General features: G+C 34.9%; 1 protein-coding gene across 2 annotated transcripts; it reads left to right on the top strand.

The window, feature by feature from the left end:
• The first annotated feature begins 549 nt into the window (after nt 1–549).
• Nucleotides 550–17,081, top strand: LOC134686733 (beta-1,4-N-acetylgalactosaminyltransferase bre-4-like). Of its 2 annotated transcripts, none has more exons than XM_063546440.1 (8): nt 550–682; nt 1,166–1,834; nt 8,125–8,357; nt 12,963–13,150; nt 14,643–14,765; nt 15,135–15,239; nt 16,000–16,138; nt 16,678–17,081. In XM_063546440.1, the coding sequence occupies exons 2-8, from the start codon at nt 1,459–1,461 to the stop codon at nt 16,693–16,695; spliced, it is 1,182 nt and encodes a 393-aa protein (XP_063402510.1). In that variant the 5' UTR covers nt 550–682; nt 1,166–1,458; the 3' UTR covers nt 16,696–17,081. The 2 variants fall into 2 exon arrangements, with proteins under 2 accessions (XP_063402510.1, XP_063402511.1); XM_063546441.1 differs by having other exon boundaries at nt 1,092–1,834.
• The last annotated feature ends 1,810 nt before the right edge of the window (nt 17,082–18,891 follow it).

Here is an 18,891-nt window from a genome sequence, read left to right as displayed (position 1 = left end):
TTGTTTAGGGGCCAGCTGAAGGACGCCTCCGGGTGTGGGAATTTCTCGCTGCATTGAAGACCTGTTGATGGCCTTCTGCTGTTGTCTGTTCTATGGTCGGGTTGTTGTCTCTTTGACACTTTCCTCATTTCCATTCTCAATTTTATTTGAGCATGTTGAGCTAAAAAGCAAGTTTAGACTTTATAATGCTAAGATCAAACAACGATATCTTTATTTTTATCTAATCCTAGCATTTTTAAATCTGAACTAAGTCGTTGATGTTTGTCTTATTGAGCTTAACTGGCCCAATCTGCTATGCGACTTATGACGCATGGGTCTAATGATGTAAAAAAATAAATGAAAACGAAAATTATTTCTTTACTCAAGTACATCATTGGAGTTCAGGCGCGGATTAGACTGAACGGAGGCGCCCCTGAAAACCAGAAAAAAATGTAAATCTCAGGAACCTTTCCCCCCCCCCCCCCCCCCCCCCCCCCATTCAATAACCACCAACGCTCCTAGAGTAGAATTGTAACGTTTATGGATCATCGTAAATCCCCGTTTTCTATTTTTAGATATATAACTATAGGTTTGTCCGTTCACTTTCGCGGGGATCGTTTTTCTCGTGCTTGATGCTCGATGTCCAAGCTTAGTAATTTAAACCGGACAATATTTGTTTAGATTTAGGAAAACTTTAGTACTGGTAAGTTGTACTTAATTTCATTTTATTCGTTTTCAACGTTTGATTTATATATTTATTTCTTATAATTGATATATTTTTTTTGGTAAAACATTTCTGAATTATCATTTACAAACAGATTGTGCTTTACTTTGTAGCCGGGGAAAAGGGGGGATGGTTGGGGGTCAAAGCCGATGACTCGAGTGATAAAAAAAAATAACCAGTACTTAACGCTGTTGTCAGACCATATTCGGGTGACTTAGATAGTTATTTCTCTGATCCTTTCTACAACTACTATAATTCGAAGGACGAATTCTTCTAAGGACATTAACTAAATCGGCCATATGTTTTCCCAGCTGCTTCTATCATCGTTTATGTATCTGCTCCATGTCTGTATAATAAATTATTGTATAATCAATTGTTTATTTTTCAGTTTTTCGATAAAGGACAATGAGAAAAAATAAAATTTTAAAAAGAATTATCATTTAGTTTTGTCTATTTATACAGTTTTTCGTAAATGGACAGAAAAAGTACTTTTAAAATTTGTCAACACGTGTTTATTGCAACAAACCAGGGATATATATATATATTATAGAAATGAATCGACAAGTAGATACTTCTAACCACTAGTATATTTCTATCGTCAACGAAAATCGACATTGAATGGACAAATAATCAGTTTCATATATTTCTCGATGTGAAAAAGAACAACTCAATTTCAAACCGTGCTCAATATTTGATGAAAGAAAATCGAGAAAAAATATTGCAAACGTCGAATAGTGACCACACTTATAATTTAAATGGAATGCGGGATGCGAATGGTCGTCATTGCACGAAAGGATCTTCTAAGGTTTATGTTTTTATTGTTATTGATTCTCATAACGATTCAGATGGCATTTAATTTGTCCGTTCAACAAGCATCGTTCACAATTATGTCAAAATGGGTACAAATATCGGACCAATTGTACTCGAGTTCGTCTCGCCTAGCAGAGTTACAACCATTACTAATAAGGATACCAAAGGGTTCTCCAAGTGCTCCATCATCTCATATAGAACAGTCAACACAGTCAGTGATACAATCAGATAACAACGTGACTTATGTGTGCAGTAAAAATGTAACAAATGTGATGAGTAAAGATTGTTTGCCGTTGTGTCCAGTAATTCCAGATAAACTAGGTAAGGATTAAAGAAAAGTCAGGATTATCTTCTAAGTAATATAATAAATAATCTCTTTCTTCTTGCACTTACAACAGGTGTCCTTTCTGTTTTACTTTAAGTTTTTATGCTCCATCTACGAGAGTAGAGGGGCATTACATTATGTTTTCTGTTCTGTGAGTCCGTCGGTCTGTCCCGCTTTAGGTTGAAGGTTTTGGGCACGTAGTTTGTGATGAAGTTGAAGTTCAATCAATTTGAACTTATAACACATGAACCCTATGATATGATCACTCTAATTTAAATGTCAAATTAAAGTTTTACACCAATTTTACGGTCCATTGTTTCGTGACGTTAGCGTCAAACCATGAAAATAAACTCATATATGTGTTTCTCGTTTCTCGTTTTGTTTATATAGATTAGACCGTTGGTTTTCCCGTTTGAATGGTTTTACACTAGTAATTTTGGGGCCCTTTATAGCTTGTTGTTCGGTGTGAGCCAAGGCTCCGTGTTGAAGGCCGTACTTTAACCTATAATGGTTTAATTTTTAAATTGTTATTTGGATGGAGAGTTGTCTCATTGGCACTCACACCACATCTTCCTATATCTATCATCATAGATACCAAGTTTTATGACCGCGAGGCAGTGGTTGATTTTCGAGTCTGAGTACAAAAATCATGCCTGGACTAAATGTTGTATATACGCCAGACGCGCGTTTCGTCTACAAAAGACTCATCAGTGACGCTCGAATCTAAAATAGTTAAAAAAGCCAAATTAAGTACGAAGTTGAAGAGCATTGAGGATCAAAATCCCAAAAAGTTTTGCCAAATACAGCTAAGGTAATCTATCATGCCTAAGGTCGAAAAGCCTTAATATGGAAGTGCGATTTTGAAATACAGTAAAAAAATATTCTAACAATGTGTGTTCCTGGTAATTGTTATGTGGAGTATCCTGTCTAACTCTCAATGTCCATTTTCAAAGTATCAACTAGATATTGACCTTACATTCCTATCGTCAATATGTTCTCAATGATTTTTATTTAAGAACTGAATGCTTCTTTTTGTAACTTCATTGGAATGTAAAAGCGTAGACCGAAGTACATTTTGTACGAGGCGCGGAAGTGCTTCATACTAAAAATGTGCGCACGGTCAACGCTTTTACAACCCTTATGAAGTTACAAAAAGAAGCAGTTCAATACTTATAATTACATTTTTTATCTATGGTAATGAAAACATGAATTTAATAAGTTTTTTTTATTTAATTCACCTCTGGAACCACGTGTTATCCTTCATGAATGAAAAAATGTATTGAGTAATGCAATTGCTTATGGAATATCATGTGATGCATGTGCAGTTAGCCAATCAGAATACAGTATTATATTAAATGACTCATACATCGAATGTAATTATTTGTATTTGAGACGTATATATGGATATAATTTCACAATTTGATTGAAGTTGAACAATCAAGTTTGCAAGATAAATTGATTAACAAGAATTATATAAAAACAAGAATGTGTCCTTAGTACACGGATGCCCCACTCGCATTATCATTTTCTGTGTTTAGTTGACCTTGAAGTTGGTGTAAAAACTCTAATTCGGCATTCAAATTAGAAAGATCATATCATAGGGAACATGTATACTAAGTTTCAAGTTGATTGGACTTCAACTTCATCAAAAACTACCTTGACCAAAAACTTTAACCTGAAATATGCACTATCATTTCCTATGTTCATTGAACCTTGAAATTGGGGTCAAAACACTAATTTGGCATTAGAATTGGAAAGATCATATCATAAGGCACAAGTGTACTATTAATTTCAAGTTGATTGGACTTCAACTTCATCGAAAATTACATTGACCAAAAACTTTAACCTGAAGCGGGACGAACGCACGGACGGAAGTACGAACGGACGCACAGACCAGAAAACATAATGCCCCTCTACTATCGTAGGTGGGGCATAAAAATATGGCGTCAAACAGTAAGTAAAATATTGATTTGTTTTAGTTGTGTGTAAGTTAGTGTTGTGTTTATACCCCCGATTTCTTAACGTATTGCGGTAGCATGTCGGACAATAACTCAAAAACGCTCTATCCAATTTGCATGAGTTTCGTGGGTTGTTTATATCTATTGATGCATGTTATATATTTTTTAAAGTAAATGTCATTAAGCAGAATTAAAGTAAAAAAAGGTCTCACGAAACATTAACCCGCTGAATTTTCGCGCCTGTCCTAAGTCAGGAGCCTCGGGTCGTTGTTACTCTTGTATATTTAATTTTGGTTATTAATTTATTTGATTCGGAGTTAAGTGTGACGATAATTTTCGCTGAACTAGTACCCATTTGTTTAGGGGCCATCTGAAGCCTGTTACGGGTGCGGGATTTCCTCGCTGAATTAAAGACCCATTGGTGACCTTTGGCTGTTTTCTACTCTTTGGTCAGGTTTTTGTCAGTTTGACACATTCCCCGTTTCCATTCTCAGCGTTATCCAAAGTCTCCGAAAAAACTATTCCTAAGCTCACTATTGTAACTTTTTAAAGAGTTATCCACCGCACCGTCAATACCAAATGGACATCCTATTGTTATCGGACAAATATTCTGCTGTTATCATGTGACGGACGAAATGGACATGTCATTGTTATCAAGTGACGGTCTAATAATCTGCTGTTATCATGAGACGGATCAAATGGACATGTCATTGTTATCAAGTGACGGACTAATAATTTGCTGTTATCATGTGACGGACCAAATAGATATGTCATTGTTATCAAGTGACGGACTAATAATCTGCTGTTATCATGTGACGGACCAAATGGACATGTCATTGTTATCAAGTGACGGACTAATAATCTGCTGTTATCATGTGACGGACCAAATAGACATGTCAGTGTTATCAAGTGACGGACTAATAATCTGCTGTTATGTGACGGACCAAATGGACATGTCATTGTTATCAAGTGACGGACAAACAATCTGCTGTTATCATGTGACGGACCAAATGGACATCCCATTGTCGTCAAGTGACGGACAAATAATCTGCTGTTATCATTTGACGGACCAACAGGACATGTCATTGTTATCATGTCACGGACAAATAATCTGCTGTTATCATGTCACGGACAAATAATCTGCTGTTATCATGTGACGGACCAAATAGACATGTCATTGTTATCACGTGACGGACAAATAATCTGCTGTTATCATGTGACGGACCAACAGGACATGTCATTGTTATCAAGTAACGGACAAATAATCTGCTTTTATCATGTCATGATCAATTTACAAATTGAAATATTGTGATACTTTCCACTGGAGGTTAATTATTCCAAAGATTTGTTTATTCTTATTTTTATATGACGCTCTTTTTGTCGAGCCTGCAACATTTATGTCGCGAAACAACATAAACTCAACAAGACAGTTCTCCAGACAGTGGATGAAAGATACAACAAAACAACAACAAAACAGCAACATAGCGATCCTAGATTCCTTCCGCGGTGTAATTCTGTTGTTAAAGTTTAAGCCATCAATAACTTTTGTCAAACCTTCATGGAATTTTAGGAAATTTGTACAGAAGCTTGTCCATGACTAAAATCACATCCAGGGCAAAATTGAGAAACTATTTTTATTTTTCGTATTTAACTGATAAATGGACTTAGTTTTCTTTACATTTAATAAATAAATAAATACAGTCCTATGTTAAGCCCCAGTCCCACTAGACCACGATCGTACCACGCTCACCGCGATCTAAAATAAATTTAGATCGTGGTGAGGTCGCGGTATGAGCGGCATGAAAATGTTAATTTTCGTTGCTTTCACGATGCTACTACTTCCTAATTACGCATCTACAACGATCCCGCTACAATTAAACCACGTTCTAACCGCGCTTATTCTACGACCTCACTACGCTTATACAGATCTTTCTACGCTCTTCACATTCTCACTACGACCATACCACGAGTTATCCGATTGTAACACGATCTTACTGCGATTATAGCACGTGCCTACCACGATTTTACTACGTTCATACCGCGATCTTACTACGTTCTCAGCAATACCGTCAATATCGTGTTTCATATCAATATAGTTCCATTCCATCTATTTCTGAACAAAACTGAGATTTCTCGGAAACAATACAGTCATGCAACCCAAATCAACTAGAACACGTGGGCGTGGTGGTAGGGGTTGATGTAGAGGCAGAGGGAGCAAAGTATGAACGCCATACTAAACTCCAAATAGTACACAAAAAACTAATATTAAAAATAGTACATGACTAACAAAAGCCAGAGGCTCCTGACTTGGGACAGGCGCAAAAATAATGGGGTTAAACATGTTTGTGAGATCTCAACACTCCCCCTATACCTCTAGCCAATGATGAAAAGTAAACGCATAACAATACGCACATTAAAATTCAGAATTCAGAGAAGTCCGAGTCTGATGTCAGAAGATGTGACAAAAGAAAATAAACAAAATGACAATAATACATAAATAACAACAGACTACTAGCAGTTAACTGACATGCCAGCTCGAACCAGACTTCAATTAAACTGATACTTTACACATAAGTAGTATAATACTTAGTCATCAAGAGATGTCAGAACGACCAATCAAAGCTAAATTACAACCAATTGCTGCTCCATACATCCATAAAGCTCAAATGACGATATTTTAGTGAACGATAGCAGAGATGACACAGATGTGTCAATATATATAGGAAGATGTGGTATGAGTGCCAATGAGACAACTCTCAATCAACGTAAAAATCTATCAAAGTAAACAATTATAGGCCAAGGTACGGCCTTCAATACGGAGCCTTGACTCACATCGAACAGCGCGCTATAAAGGGCCCAAAAAACACTAATGTTAAACCATTTAAACGGGAAAACCCACGGTCTAATCTGTATAAAAACGAGAAGCATGGTTGAGTCGTTAGAGCAAATGGATAAATACAATCAGACAAACAAAATCTAGGGAGTTTTTTTATATATTTTATGTGAAAATGACAATAAAAATGATGGTCGTAGTGTGAACGTAGTAAGGTCGTGAAAAGAGCGTGATGAGGACGGCAAGGGCGTGCTAGAATCGTATAAGGTCGTGAACAGCGTGGTAAAGTCGTAGTGAAAGCGTAGTTGGGTCGCGGTGAGAACGTGGTGGTCGTAGTAAGGTCGTGATAACGTCGCTGTGAGATCGTAGCGCAATCTCTCCGAATAGAATCACGCTTTTGCTACGCTCTCGCTACGATTGTACAGCGACCTTTGCGATCTTACTACGATCTTAGTGCGCTCTCACTACGCTTCTACCACGACCTTATTTCGCCACGACCGCACCACGATTGTTTTGAACATGTTCAAAGTTGGCCATGGTGCACGCTCTTCACGATCTTGAAGACCTCACCACGACCGTGGTACGACCTTACTGCGACCTACACGATCGTACCACGATCATCAAAATTTGCATTTTTTTCACAGATCGTAGTGCGATCGTGGCCTAGTGGGACTGGGGTATTAAAGTTTGTTACACATTTGAAATTAATGAATCAAACCTTCATAGAATGTTTTATGGTACTTTTTATGATGGAAAGATAACGTCTAAAGGAAACTTTTTGTTTTGCATTTCAAGTATTATTTTGATGGATGGACTTATCCTTTACAGTTAAGATTATACCGACAATCTGGGATTTAACTTTTTCGACATGATAAATTTGAAAACCTTCATGGATTGTAATGCAACTCGACGAAAGCTAAGGCCATGACATAGCATCTAAAGAAAAAGTTTTTACTGATAAACGGATATGCTATGCGGTATGAACTTTGAAGACAGTATGGTGACCAATTATAGCTGTTAATTTCTGTGTCATTCAGAGAATGTCTTAATAGCAATCATACCACATCTTTTTTTACATTTACTTTTTAAGTTAACATTAGGATTTTACACTGAGAGTAGCGATCGCAGTTCTATACTATCCTACTGTTTTAATGTTTTGACTCAGCTTGGAGAAATAATATGCTAGTCCTAGATGTAATAAGTCAGGAGCCTGTATTTCATTGCATGGTTGTCTTTTGTTGATGTGGTTCATGAGTGTTTTTCGTTTCTCGTTTTTTTATATAAATTAAACAGTTGGTTTCCTTTTTGATTTGTTTTACACTAGTCATTGTCGAGTCCATTATAGCTTGCTGTTCGGTGTCGGCCAGAACTCCTTGTTGAAGGCCGTATACTTTGACCTATAATTATTTGCTTTTACACATTGGACTTTGATGGAGAGTTGTCTCATTGGCACTCATACCAGTCTTCTTATTTCTATAATATTACTTTTTTTCAGTTGGCGCTTTAGCAACTTACTACGACTCCCCAAAATATTCTGACCTAGATAGACTGTATCCCTGGGTTCAAGATGGAGGAAGGGGAAAACCATCCGACTGTTACCCGCGCCATCGTGTTGCCATCATCATTCCATACAGGAACAGGGATAGTCAACTGCGGACATTGTTATATAATATCCATCCAATACTTTATAGACAAGAGTTGGATTATGGAATTTATGTCGTAGAACAGGTATGCAAATACAGTTTAGGCACGGATCCAGTCATTTTAAAAAAGGGGGTCCCAATCGTGAATAAAAGGGGGTTCCAACTGTATGTCCACATTTTGATGCATTGAGTGTATTCAGACCCCCCCCCCCCCCCCGTATCCGCTCAGGGGGGTTTAGACCACCCGGAAACCGATAAAACAGGATTGAACAAGGGAATATATTGATAGATTGTTGGTTGCTTAACGTCCAGTGGCAAATATATCGTGCATAGTGATACTCGGGTCAAGAACAAATCTGATAACAATATATACATGCGGTAGATTCTGTAATAGAATGGATTATGGTCGGTGAAATTTAGACTGCCACAGGAAATAAGGGTATATTGGATAGCGACAGAAATTAAGCATTGCAACAGATCACCTAGATATCATCCGCTATAATACTAAAATTACGAGGTCCAATTTGTCAGCCGTCATCACGTAAAAACGACGAATCACAGAATTCAACTTTATATATAACTAAGATAGTACAAAGGTGTAGATTAAAAATTACACCACTCCAGGCCCTTTTGTTTTCCACGTAATTAATATTGCCAATAATTAAGAAGTTCCGGGTCGAGTCCGATACCGATACCAATAGTATATTCACCTGTTACCTATTATCTTATCTGTACGTTCCGCATCTGACAGGCGCTCCACCAAACGGTGTATTCAGGATTAATATGCTATATACACGGGTCATAATCACAAGGTTGACACTACTAAATTGTCAAATTGTTACCTATTGTAGTATTTTAATCAGTAAGACTTTCTCAGATAACAATACGAATACTAAAAATCTGGACTTAAAATAAGGCGTATAGGTACAGTTTTCAATTTGTAAGTGGGCATGACGTAAAACAGCGAAACAAAGATTTCAACTTTATTGATAACTAATATAGGACAATGCTGTTGACTCCATTCCAGGACCTATTGTTTTCCAAATAATAAATATTACCAATAATTGATAAGTTTCAGTTCGACGGGTTCAAACAGAAAGATTTGAAAGCAGAGAAAACTGTGTATCTTATAATCGGCATGACTTTATCAGATGACAATACTAATACTAAAATAAGGCTTGCGCATAGTTATATACTTTAATTCAGTCACGGACCCGTGAGATCACGGGTGTGTTCTAGTACTTCAAAAAGATGTTGCAAGGTTTATTAACGTGCAAAAAGCATGCACTCTCTGTACACGAGGCATAGAATTTAACGTTCCCATTCTGACAGGACGTGGCTGCAAAATTGTACATCACAGCAAAACGGACCCCCACTTTGGCGAGGGTTTCACTGCCGTTTGGAGGAAACCCAGTTGTGACCATACTTCTATTCCCCAGTCACCCTTGGGATGAAACTGGCCTTGTTATCTGGTATGCACTGTTGGTAATAAACCTGTCCTAGACATGAACGAAACCAAAAGTTTCTACCACAATTGTAAATAATTGGCCTACAGGTGTGATTCACTGATCGGATCATCATGAAACACAGATCAAATTAATGGAACAATTTTTTTCTACACATACTGTACTCTTTTCATTTATCAAACTGATAAACAAAATAACTACCAAGAACAAAAGCCCATGCTTTTTATTGTACTATCGGGGTAAAAAAAAAGCGAATTAAACTTTTTAATGATAAAAAAAAAATGTGTCGACTTTAGCAGAACTTGTTATTGTGGACTTTAACGACGTTTTATTGTGGACTTTAAGCGAAATTTGTTATTGTGGACTTTAACGCCGTTTTCTTGTGGACTTTAGCGGCGTTCTGAATTTGAGCTGGAATTTGTTGTGGACTTGAGATGAATTATGGACCTTAACGATGCCACAAGCCTGAATCGCCCACCTATTACTTTTTTGCTTAAATCTTTTATCAATGATTATTTTTGCTTTTCAATATATATATGATATTTATGAGTGTCTTAAAATTGCCATTTAAATGTTCATTGTATCTGTCATATTTTCTTCAAAAGCAGATATTAAAATGCATTTTACCCATATGTTCCATTTTAGCCATAGTGTCTATGTTTCTTGATGTACAATGAAATGAAATACAAAATGGATGCTAGATTCATATGAAAAGATTTTTAAAGTTAAAAACATAAACAACTTCTGTAAAATTGTCCTTAAATGGCAAAAACGCCTTAAGGTGCCAATTGACAATTTTGGTCATATACGATTTTTTTTTGTACATCTTACTTTGATGAGCATTTTTGCTCATCTTTATCTTCAATAATGTTCAAGATAAGAATAAAAAACTGCAAAATTTCTTTAAAATAACCAATATAGTGGCAGCAACCAAACAACGGGTTGTTCGGTTTGTTTGAAATTTTCAGGGCTGATGGATCTTGACCTTATGAACAATTTTACCTCATGTCAGATTTGCTCTAAATGCTTTAGGTTCTTGGATATAATTTAAAACAAAAACTGCATTTGACCCCTATGTTCTATTTTAAGTCATAACGGCCATGTTTATTGATGGATCATAAATTTCATTCCTAAAGGAACATTTATTTAAAGCTAAGAGTTATTAGGCACAATTGTTTCAGAGGAGAAGATTTTTAAATGTTAGCAAACTTGATTAACAAATTGTGTAAAATTGTCTTGAAAGTGCAATAACTCATGAAGGGGTCATAAACTTTTTTGTAGATCTTACTTCGCTGAACATTATTGCTGTTAACAGTTTATATCTCTCTATAATAACATTTAAGGTAATAAAAAAAAAAACTGCAAAATTTCTTCAAAATAACCATTTTAGTGGCAGCAACCAAATAATGGGTTGTTCAATTCATCTGAAAATTTCAGGGCAGATAGATCTTGCCCAATTGAACAATTTTATCCATTGTCAGATTGCTATAAAAGCTTTAGTTTTTGAGATAAGCCAAAAGCTGTATTTGACCCCTATGTTCTATTTTTAGTCATGTCAGCCATGTTTTTCGATGGATTATTACTTCGGATACAATTTACAAACTAGATACCATAAGGGACATTTAGTTAAAGTTTGATAGTATTTGGCCCAGCAGTTTCAGAGGAGAAGATTTTTTAAATAGTTTACGACGCCGGGCCGACGCCAAGTTATGGCATTAGCTCACATGGGCGCTTCGGGCAGCAGTGAGCTATAAAGGTATTATACACTATTTTGACCATTATCAAAATTGCAATCGTTGAACTATTTGACCGGTCAATAGTTTCCACTATTCCACTATTGATCCTCAATGAAACTATTTGACAGCAAGCGTTATTATATTTCGTAATTTCGAATGCAACTACGGGATTGGAGGATGTTGAGAATACCGCGGAAATTGCGACTTCGCGTTTTACCTAATGTATCTAGGGTTGACGTCAGTGTATAGAAAGTAGCACTTTCAGAACATACATTGTACAAGGGGTACAATCAAAATCACGTGATGGATATACACACACCGGAAGTTACAGTCGAACTCGTCGCTTGAAAGGTTAGAAGTTGCATTTTCTAGTTTATATCAATTAAATTTTGATTAATAAGTTGGCACACCGAATGTCGGATAGTATGTAGTTTTAAAATACACAATTGCTTTTGCTAGAAAGTGTGCAGTTATTGCAAACACTTCGACACAGTTCCAAATTTTCGACGGATAACTGTGTCGAAGTGTTAGCATTAACTGCACGCTTTCCAGCAAGGATAATTGTGTATTTCAAAACTAGATAGTATCTGACATTCGGTACACTACCTTATTTATTAAATTTATTGATATATAAATAAATTTGATGTTATTACTGTCTTCTGATTGGTTAAAATTATAAGTTTTATTTTCAATGTTGTCAATTTTGATGGCGACACGCCCACTCTGTCGTTGAGTATTCATACGCCAACATGTGTGTACGCTTGTTATTGTTAATATAAATAATATAAAAAGTTCTTTGAGCCTTATTTTTGATAGAAATTTATTTATAATGAATGGCAATGATTTATTTTGATTTTATTGAACCATAAAACTAATTTTTGACTCTTCACATTTTACATAATCCGCTTCGCGGATTATTCAATGTGAAGAGTCAAAAATTAGTTTTATGGTTCAATAAAATCAAAATAGCTTCGCGGATTATTCAATGTGAAGAGTCAAAAATTAGTTTTATGGTTCAATAAAATCAAAATAAATAATAGCCATTCATCAAAAACAAGTAAATACGACTACTTACCTTTCAAGCGGTTTGCTCGACTGTTACTTCCGGTGTGTGTATATCCATCACGTGATTTTGATTGTACCCCTTGTTGTATATATGAAGTAAGCGTTAAACAGTATGATTGTGTTTATGATTTTTATATTACGATAGTTTACTTGAAATTTATTGTCTGTTGTCTCTTTCGATAAAATAAAACACTTACTGACTGAATATTCGTGAAATAGTATAAAATGTATTGTCCCCTCGGCTACGCTTCAGGGCAATAGTTGCACGTCGGGAAAAAATAAACTTACTAATTTACTCATATCCAGTCAATAAGTATATAATATTGCAACTTATAGCGATTTAATATTATACAATTTACTTTTACGCATTCACGCAAAATATCGATAGTTATTGACCCATATCGTACATGTCTCACGTTTCAGAATGGAAGTTCTAAATTTAACCGTGCCATGCTGATGAATATTGGATATGCAGAAGCAATGAAGATACACGATTATCAATGTTTTATCTTCCATGATGTGGACTTGATTCCAGAAAACGACAAAAATATTTACAACTGTCCAAAACAACCAAGACATATGTCGGTTGCAGTAGATAAATTCAAGTACCGGTAAGAATGATGAGGTATATTATTGGACAGTTATATGGGCTTATCATGTACAGTTATATGGGCTTACACTGTACATTTATATGGGCTTATGTTGTACAGTTATATTGGCTTATACTGTACAAATATATGGGCTTCTACTATACAGTTATATGGGCTTATATTGTACAGTTATATTGGTTTATACTGTATAGTTATATTGGTTTATACTGTACAGTTAAATGGGATTACATGGGCTAATACTGCAGTTACATGGATTTATACTGTACAGTTATATGGGCTTATACTGTACAGTAACATGGGCTTATACTGTACAATTATATGAGCTTTTACTGTACAGTTACATGGGTTTATACTGTACAGTTACATGGTCTTATACCATACAGTTACATTTGCTTATATTTTACAATTATATGGTCTTATACTGTACAGTTGTATGGGCGTAACTGTAGTTATATGAGCGTATACTGTTCAGTTACATGGGCTTACACTGTTCAGTTACATAGGCTTATACTGTACAGTTACATGGGTTTATACTGTACAGTAATATGGGCTTTTACTGTACAGTTACATGGGCTTCTATTGTACATTTATATGGGCAAATGCTGTACAGTTTTATGGGCTTATACTGTGTTATACTGTACAGTATCATGGGCATACTGTACAGTTGTATGGGCTTATACTGTAAGTTATATGTCAAGCCTTCTCAGAAACAGATTTGGTATATAGATTTAGACACATTACAGTGTGAACATAAAACGGAAGAATAGCTAGATATGGACAATGCCCCCCCCCCTTTTCTGTTCCGCGATATGCGTGTCATTTTCAGAATATTTGAAAAAAATCATGTGGCCATGCAAACCTCCATTATGTGTTAACATCCTACAAAATATTAAAGCTGTATCTCCAAAACTGTAAGAGGAGATAGCCGGACAAACAATGTATCCTATTCCGGACGAGCGGATAGGGGTGAATTAATACGTCCCTCTACATTTTATCGCGGGGGCATAAACGATTTTTGTTTGTTGATTGTTGCTTAATTTTCAGTGGAGAATATTTCATGCATGTTCAGGACGTGAAAAAAGTTAACATTACTGAAATACAATATACATGTATATAGGTCTAGTCAAGGAGGTTATATGACCTCCTTGGTCTGGTAATAAAGACCATCGTCGAGATGAATAGCGGGGAAATTTTGACTGCCGCTAGAAAACAATTAGTTTTTATTCAAGTACCGATAAGAATGATGAGGTATATTACTGTACAGTTATATGTTCAGTGTAAAAAGTACACTTGCAGTGAGTTAAATTGTAGGCACCCCGATTTCCTGAATTAAAAATGGCCGATCCCGACGTCCTGAAAAAGGTCCTGCCCCTCTCTTCAGTTTATTTTTCCCCATGTTTAGAGGTTCTGAATTTAACTTTTCTTCTTGGCTTTTTTACAAACCATGATAATTGTTTAAAATATGTGATTGTAAATATAATTTATCTTTTAGATTACCCTACAATTCAATATTTGGAGGCGTATCAGCTTTAACGAAGGAACAGTTTCAAAAAGTCAACGGGTTTCCGAACAGATATTTTGGCTGGGGAGGTGAGGACGATGATATGTGGAATAGGTAAGTGTCCAGTATTCTGATGTGGACTCACATGCGTGTTGGTGTATAGGGAGCTACGTGTCTGTAAGGAGCATGCACTAGATATATATATTCACATCACAATAAGGGTCGTGTTTTTTGTAAACAAGCAAAGGACATATTGGCCTTTCCAATGTTCTTTTTTTTTTTTTTTACCCCAATACAATGTATATGCAGAGTTATATTTTGAATGGACACTACAAATTAAAAATAATTTTTCAACCCATAATAAGCTAAAAAAAAACAACGACAAGCTTTTTTTAGTAAAGTTATTACTTGTTCTATAGATCAATTGAACGAGAAAAGAGAGATAACTCAATATTTTATATTTTCTTTAATTTTGCTTTTTAGAATTCACAACGCTGGATATAAAGTGATCCGATATTCTAGGGAAATAGCTCGTTATAAGATGATTAAACACGGAACTGAAACAGGAAATAAAGCTAATCCTGTCAGGTAATGGAGAATTCTCTAAAATTAAATCAAATTACTTGTTAATAAAGGAAATTCTAATATATATAGATTATAACATGGCATTTTTCATATCAACCCCATATCAGCTGATCAGCCCTAGGTCATGATACCAGACCGAGAGCGGATAGGCTCGCGGGATGTTTTTGACCATGGGCTGATAAGAGGTCTGATATGAAAAAGGACACGTTATGTTCATATACTTCAGCAGAAGACATAGATAAACTATTCTTAAAACTGAATAATTGTCTTGCATTTTTAATAATATTTGTTCCCGATTCTTAATATTTGATCCATCTTTGTTATGTTTTACACAAATAAACGCACCATTGAGGCGAATTTTCGGATTTTACCGAATGGCCTCAAACAGTCGTGCGATAACGTTACAGAAAAGCATGCAAAAATATCCGGAAGCAGTTGATAACAAAAGTCATATCACATGGCTAAAGCAATTCTTCAAATTTAATGTTCAAACTAGTCTTATCTTTTTTTGAACTGAATTATTAATGTGCGTATTGTTATGTGTTAACTTTTCTACATTGACTAGAGGTATAGGAGAGGATTGAGATCTCATAAACATGTTTAACCCCGCCGCAAAATTTGGGCCTGTCCCAAGTTAGGAGCCTCTGGCCTTTCTTAGTCTTGTATGATTTTTAATTTCAGTTTCTTCAGCATTTTTGATGTCTGATGTACTTTCACTTCCTTATTGTTTAAACAATCTATCATTTTTGATTCTTAATTACAGGTTTAAAATGCTGAAAGAAAGAAAAAAATATTTTAAAACAGATGGTATTAATAGCCTGAAGTATAAAGTATTAAAGATAGACTTTAATCATCTCTATACACGATTCGTGGTTGACATAGATGAAAAAGAAGTTATGGCAGTATGTTTATAGTTAACAAAGTTATGTTAATTGTTTTTATTTTCATTCTTGTTTTTGATTGAAAAATATTCAGAAAAAGTATCATGACAATAAACCTATTTGCAGAATGATAAACTCTTAATATAATATATAACAACAAACCAGAGTATATTGATAACAAATGGTTTTATATCACTACATAAAATAATTATTATGGTGACGTCGATTTCCCTGTCATTTATTCATCATCCACACATGGACTTATTTCAGAAAAAAAAATATATATCTATTTACCTTAACCAAACTTTCAGATATAGAGATATGATATTTTTTCTAAGACAAGTGCTTGTGACAATCCACCAGAGCTTGTAGTCATCCGATGTTCAGTACTTCAGTACTTCGATTTTTTTCTGAGACAAGTGATTGTGACCACCCTTCCGATGTTCAGTACTTCAGTACTTTGATTTTCAATATTGAGATTAGATAAGTTGATTTTAGTTTGTAATTAGATTATGCGGAAATATCGCTTTGAACTGTAATAAAACTTATTATTGTTTTAGGGAATAAAAAAGTCATGACAGTCAGTGAAGAATATTATTGGATACCATTCAGGTGAAAAGAAATTACATGGAGACAATTCATTGGATAATTCACTAACGATGAATTCTGGGTATTCTGGAGCATTGAAACAGGAAGGGTACAGCATGAATTTGGATAACAGAAGATGGATTATTTTTTAATCGATTCATTACAGCAAAATTTACTGACATCTTTCCTAAAGAAAAGTAAACATCCCATTAATATGAAGTTATGTTTGAGATGGAGTTATTAAATGATTGTTTCTTTGTGTTGGTTTTTTTTCAGTTTATTTGAGTAAATGTGTTTTGGCATTGGTTATTTATAAATCGAGTAAAATGTATTTTTGCATTGTTTATTTATTTGAGTAAAATGTATTTTTGCTTTGTTTATTTATTTGAGTAAAATGTATTTTGCATTGTTTAATTATTTGAGTAAAAATGTATATTTGCATTCTTTACCCGATTGAGTACAATAAATTATACAAATACACATAAATTCATACCTGTTTATACAATATAATATTGTTCATCGTATACAATCTACTGTTACATATACCATGAGATACAAATAATAGAAATCTAATATATAAGTAAAGTGGATAACTTATATCAATGTATACAGAATGAATTAAAAAAAATAAAAATAATATAATACAAAAATGAAATAAAACGTGTATATAGAACATACAGGAAAATAATATATACACTTAAAAACGATGTTGAATCATTATTATTACTAGACACACCCGCGAAATCGCGGGCATATACAGCTTGACAACTGTTGCAAGATTATTTTTTGTAAAAGATATTATGACTGGAGAATTTTATATAAGGTATCAAAAGCCCTCTCCCTTTTCCCAAAGTCCGTTATGTGTTTCCTTTCTGTTAAATTCAATTACTTTTCGTGTTTCTGGCCTTATACCACAATTATTCTTCCCCTTTGCTACAATGCATTTTTTTGTAAAAGCCAAATTAAATTAAAAATTTGCACCGCTTCAAATATGAAATAAATGAAAATGCTTATAGACCAATATTATTCTAATCAAATGTGCTTCTATGACAATCCATCAGTGTTTTCCTTTTGAGAGCCCTATTAACATGTCAATGGTAGGATTTGAATCTCGTATACATGAAGAAGGTTCATTTGAGGGGCCCTGACCCCGAAATCCCGGGCTTAAAAACAAGAAATCCCGAGGTGAGTATTTTAACGAAATTAATATCCTGACAGCCCGAAATGAAAACAAAAATTTCCGTATTCCGTAAAGATCAATCTCGTAATCCCAAGCTTGAAACACCCGATCCCGACATCCCGAATAATTCATGCCACCCTCTAATCTCTATCCTACTTTCATTTTGGCGAAATCACTACTTACATTTTTAATAATAAATGTTTATGTCCCATTTATGGGAATTATGTTTTCTAGTCTGTTCGTCCGTTCGTTCGTTCGTCCATCCTTTTGTCCGGCTTCAGGTTAAAGTTTTCACTTTCAACAATAAATTTTTATGCCCCATTTATGGGAATTATGTTTTCTAGTCTGTTTGTCCGTTCGTTCGTTCGTCCGTCCGTCTGTCCCGCTTAAGGATAAAGTTTTTGTCGAGGTAGTTTTTGATGAAGTTGAAGTACAACCAACTCGACACTTAGTAAATATGTTCCCTATGATATGATCTTTCTAACTATTTTTTTCCAAATTAGAGATTTTACCCCATTTCACGGTCCACTAAATATAGTAAATGATAGTACCGATGATGCATCCGTATACTATTGGCCGGGACACATTCTTGTTTCTTATTTCAATATATATATATGCAACTAGTATGACCACTTAGATAGTAAATATTTCAGAAAAAATAGACAGAATACAGAGAGTCTCTGTATATTATAGTAGTATATTAATCGTAGTTTACAGGTGGATAACCGCGAAAACATAATTGTCTCTCAGGAGATATAATAGTTGTGGTTCTTGCGATCTAAACACCATGATATGGAGAACGCTCTGATTGGCTTATTTATTTTTTATTTTTGTAATCTATCATACGATTAGTTGTTCTTGTGCATGTTCAAAACCGGAAGTCTTATCTATGAATAAAAGTCAGTCTGATAAAGGAAACAATATCCGGACACCTATTTTGTCGTTTTTCTCCCAAAATAACTCAATCTGAATAATCATAAGAATGTATGACAAATGCGACTATACA

The sequence above is a fragment of the Mytilus trossulus genome, chromosome 10 (assembly GCF_036588685.1).
Source record: "Mytilus trossulus isolate FHL-02 chromosome 10, PNRI_Mtr1.1.1.hap1, whole genome shotgun sequence".
Taxonomy (NCBI): Eukaryota; Metazoa; Mollusca; class Bivalvia; order Mytilida; family Mytilidae; genus Mytilus; species Mytilus trossulus.
This window is presented reverse-complemented; position numbering and strand designations above follow the sequence as displayed.

Excerpts from the sequence above, each read along its gene's own strand:
- LOC134686733 (XM_063546440.1), top strand. The coding sequence starts at position 1,459 with ATGGAATGCGGGATGCGAATGGTCGTCATTGCACGAAAGGATCTTCTA. Across the intron at positions 13,151-14,642 it reads GTAGATAAATTCAAGTACCG|ATTACCCTACAATTCAATAT; the intron begins GTAAGAATGATG and ends TTTATCTTTTAG. Across the intron at positions 14,766-15,134 it reads GACGATGATATGTGGAATAG|AATTCACAACGCTGGATATA; the intron begins GTAAGTGTCCAG and ends TTTGCTTTTTAG.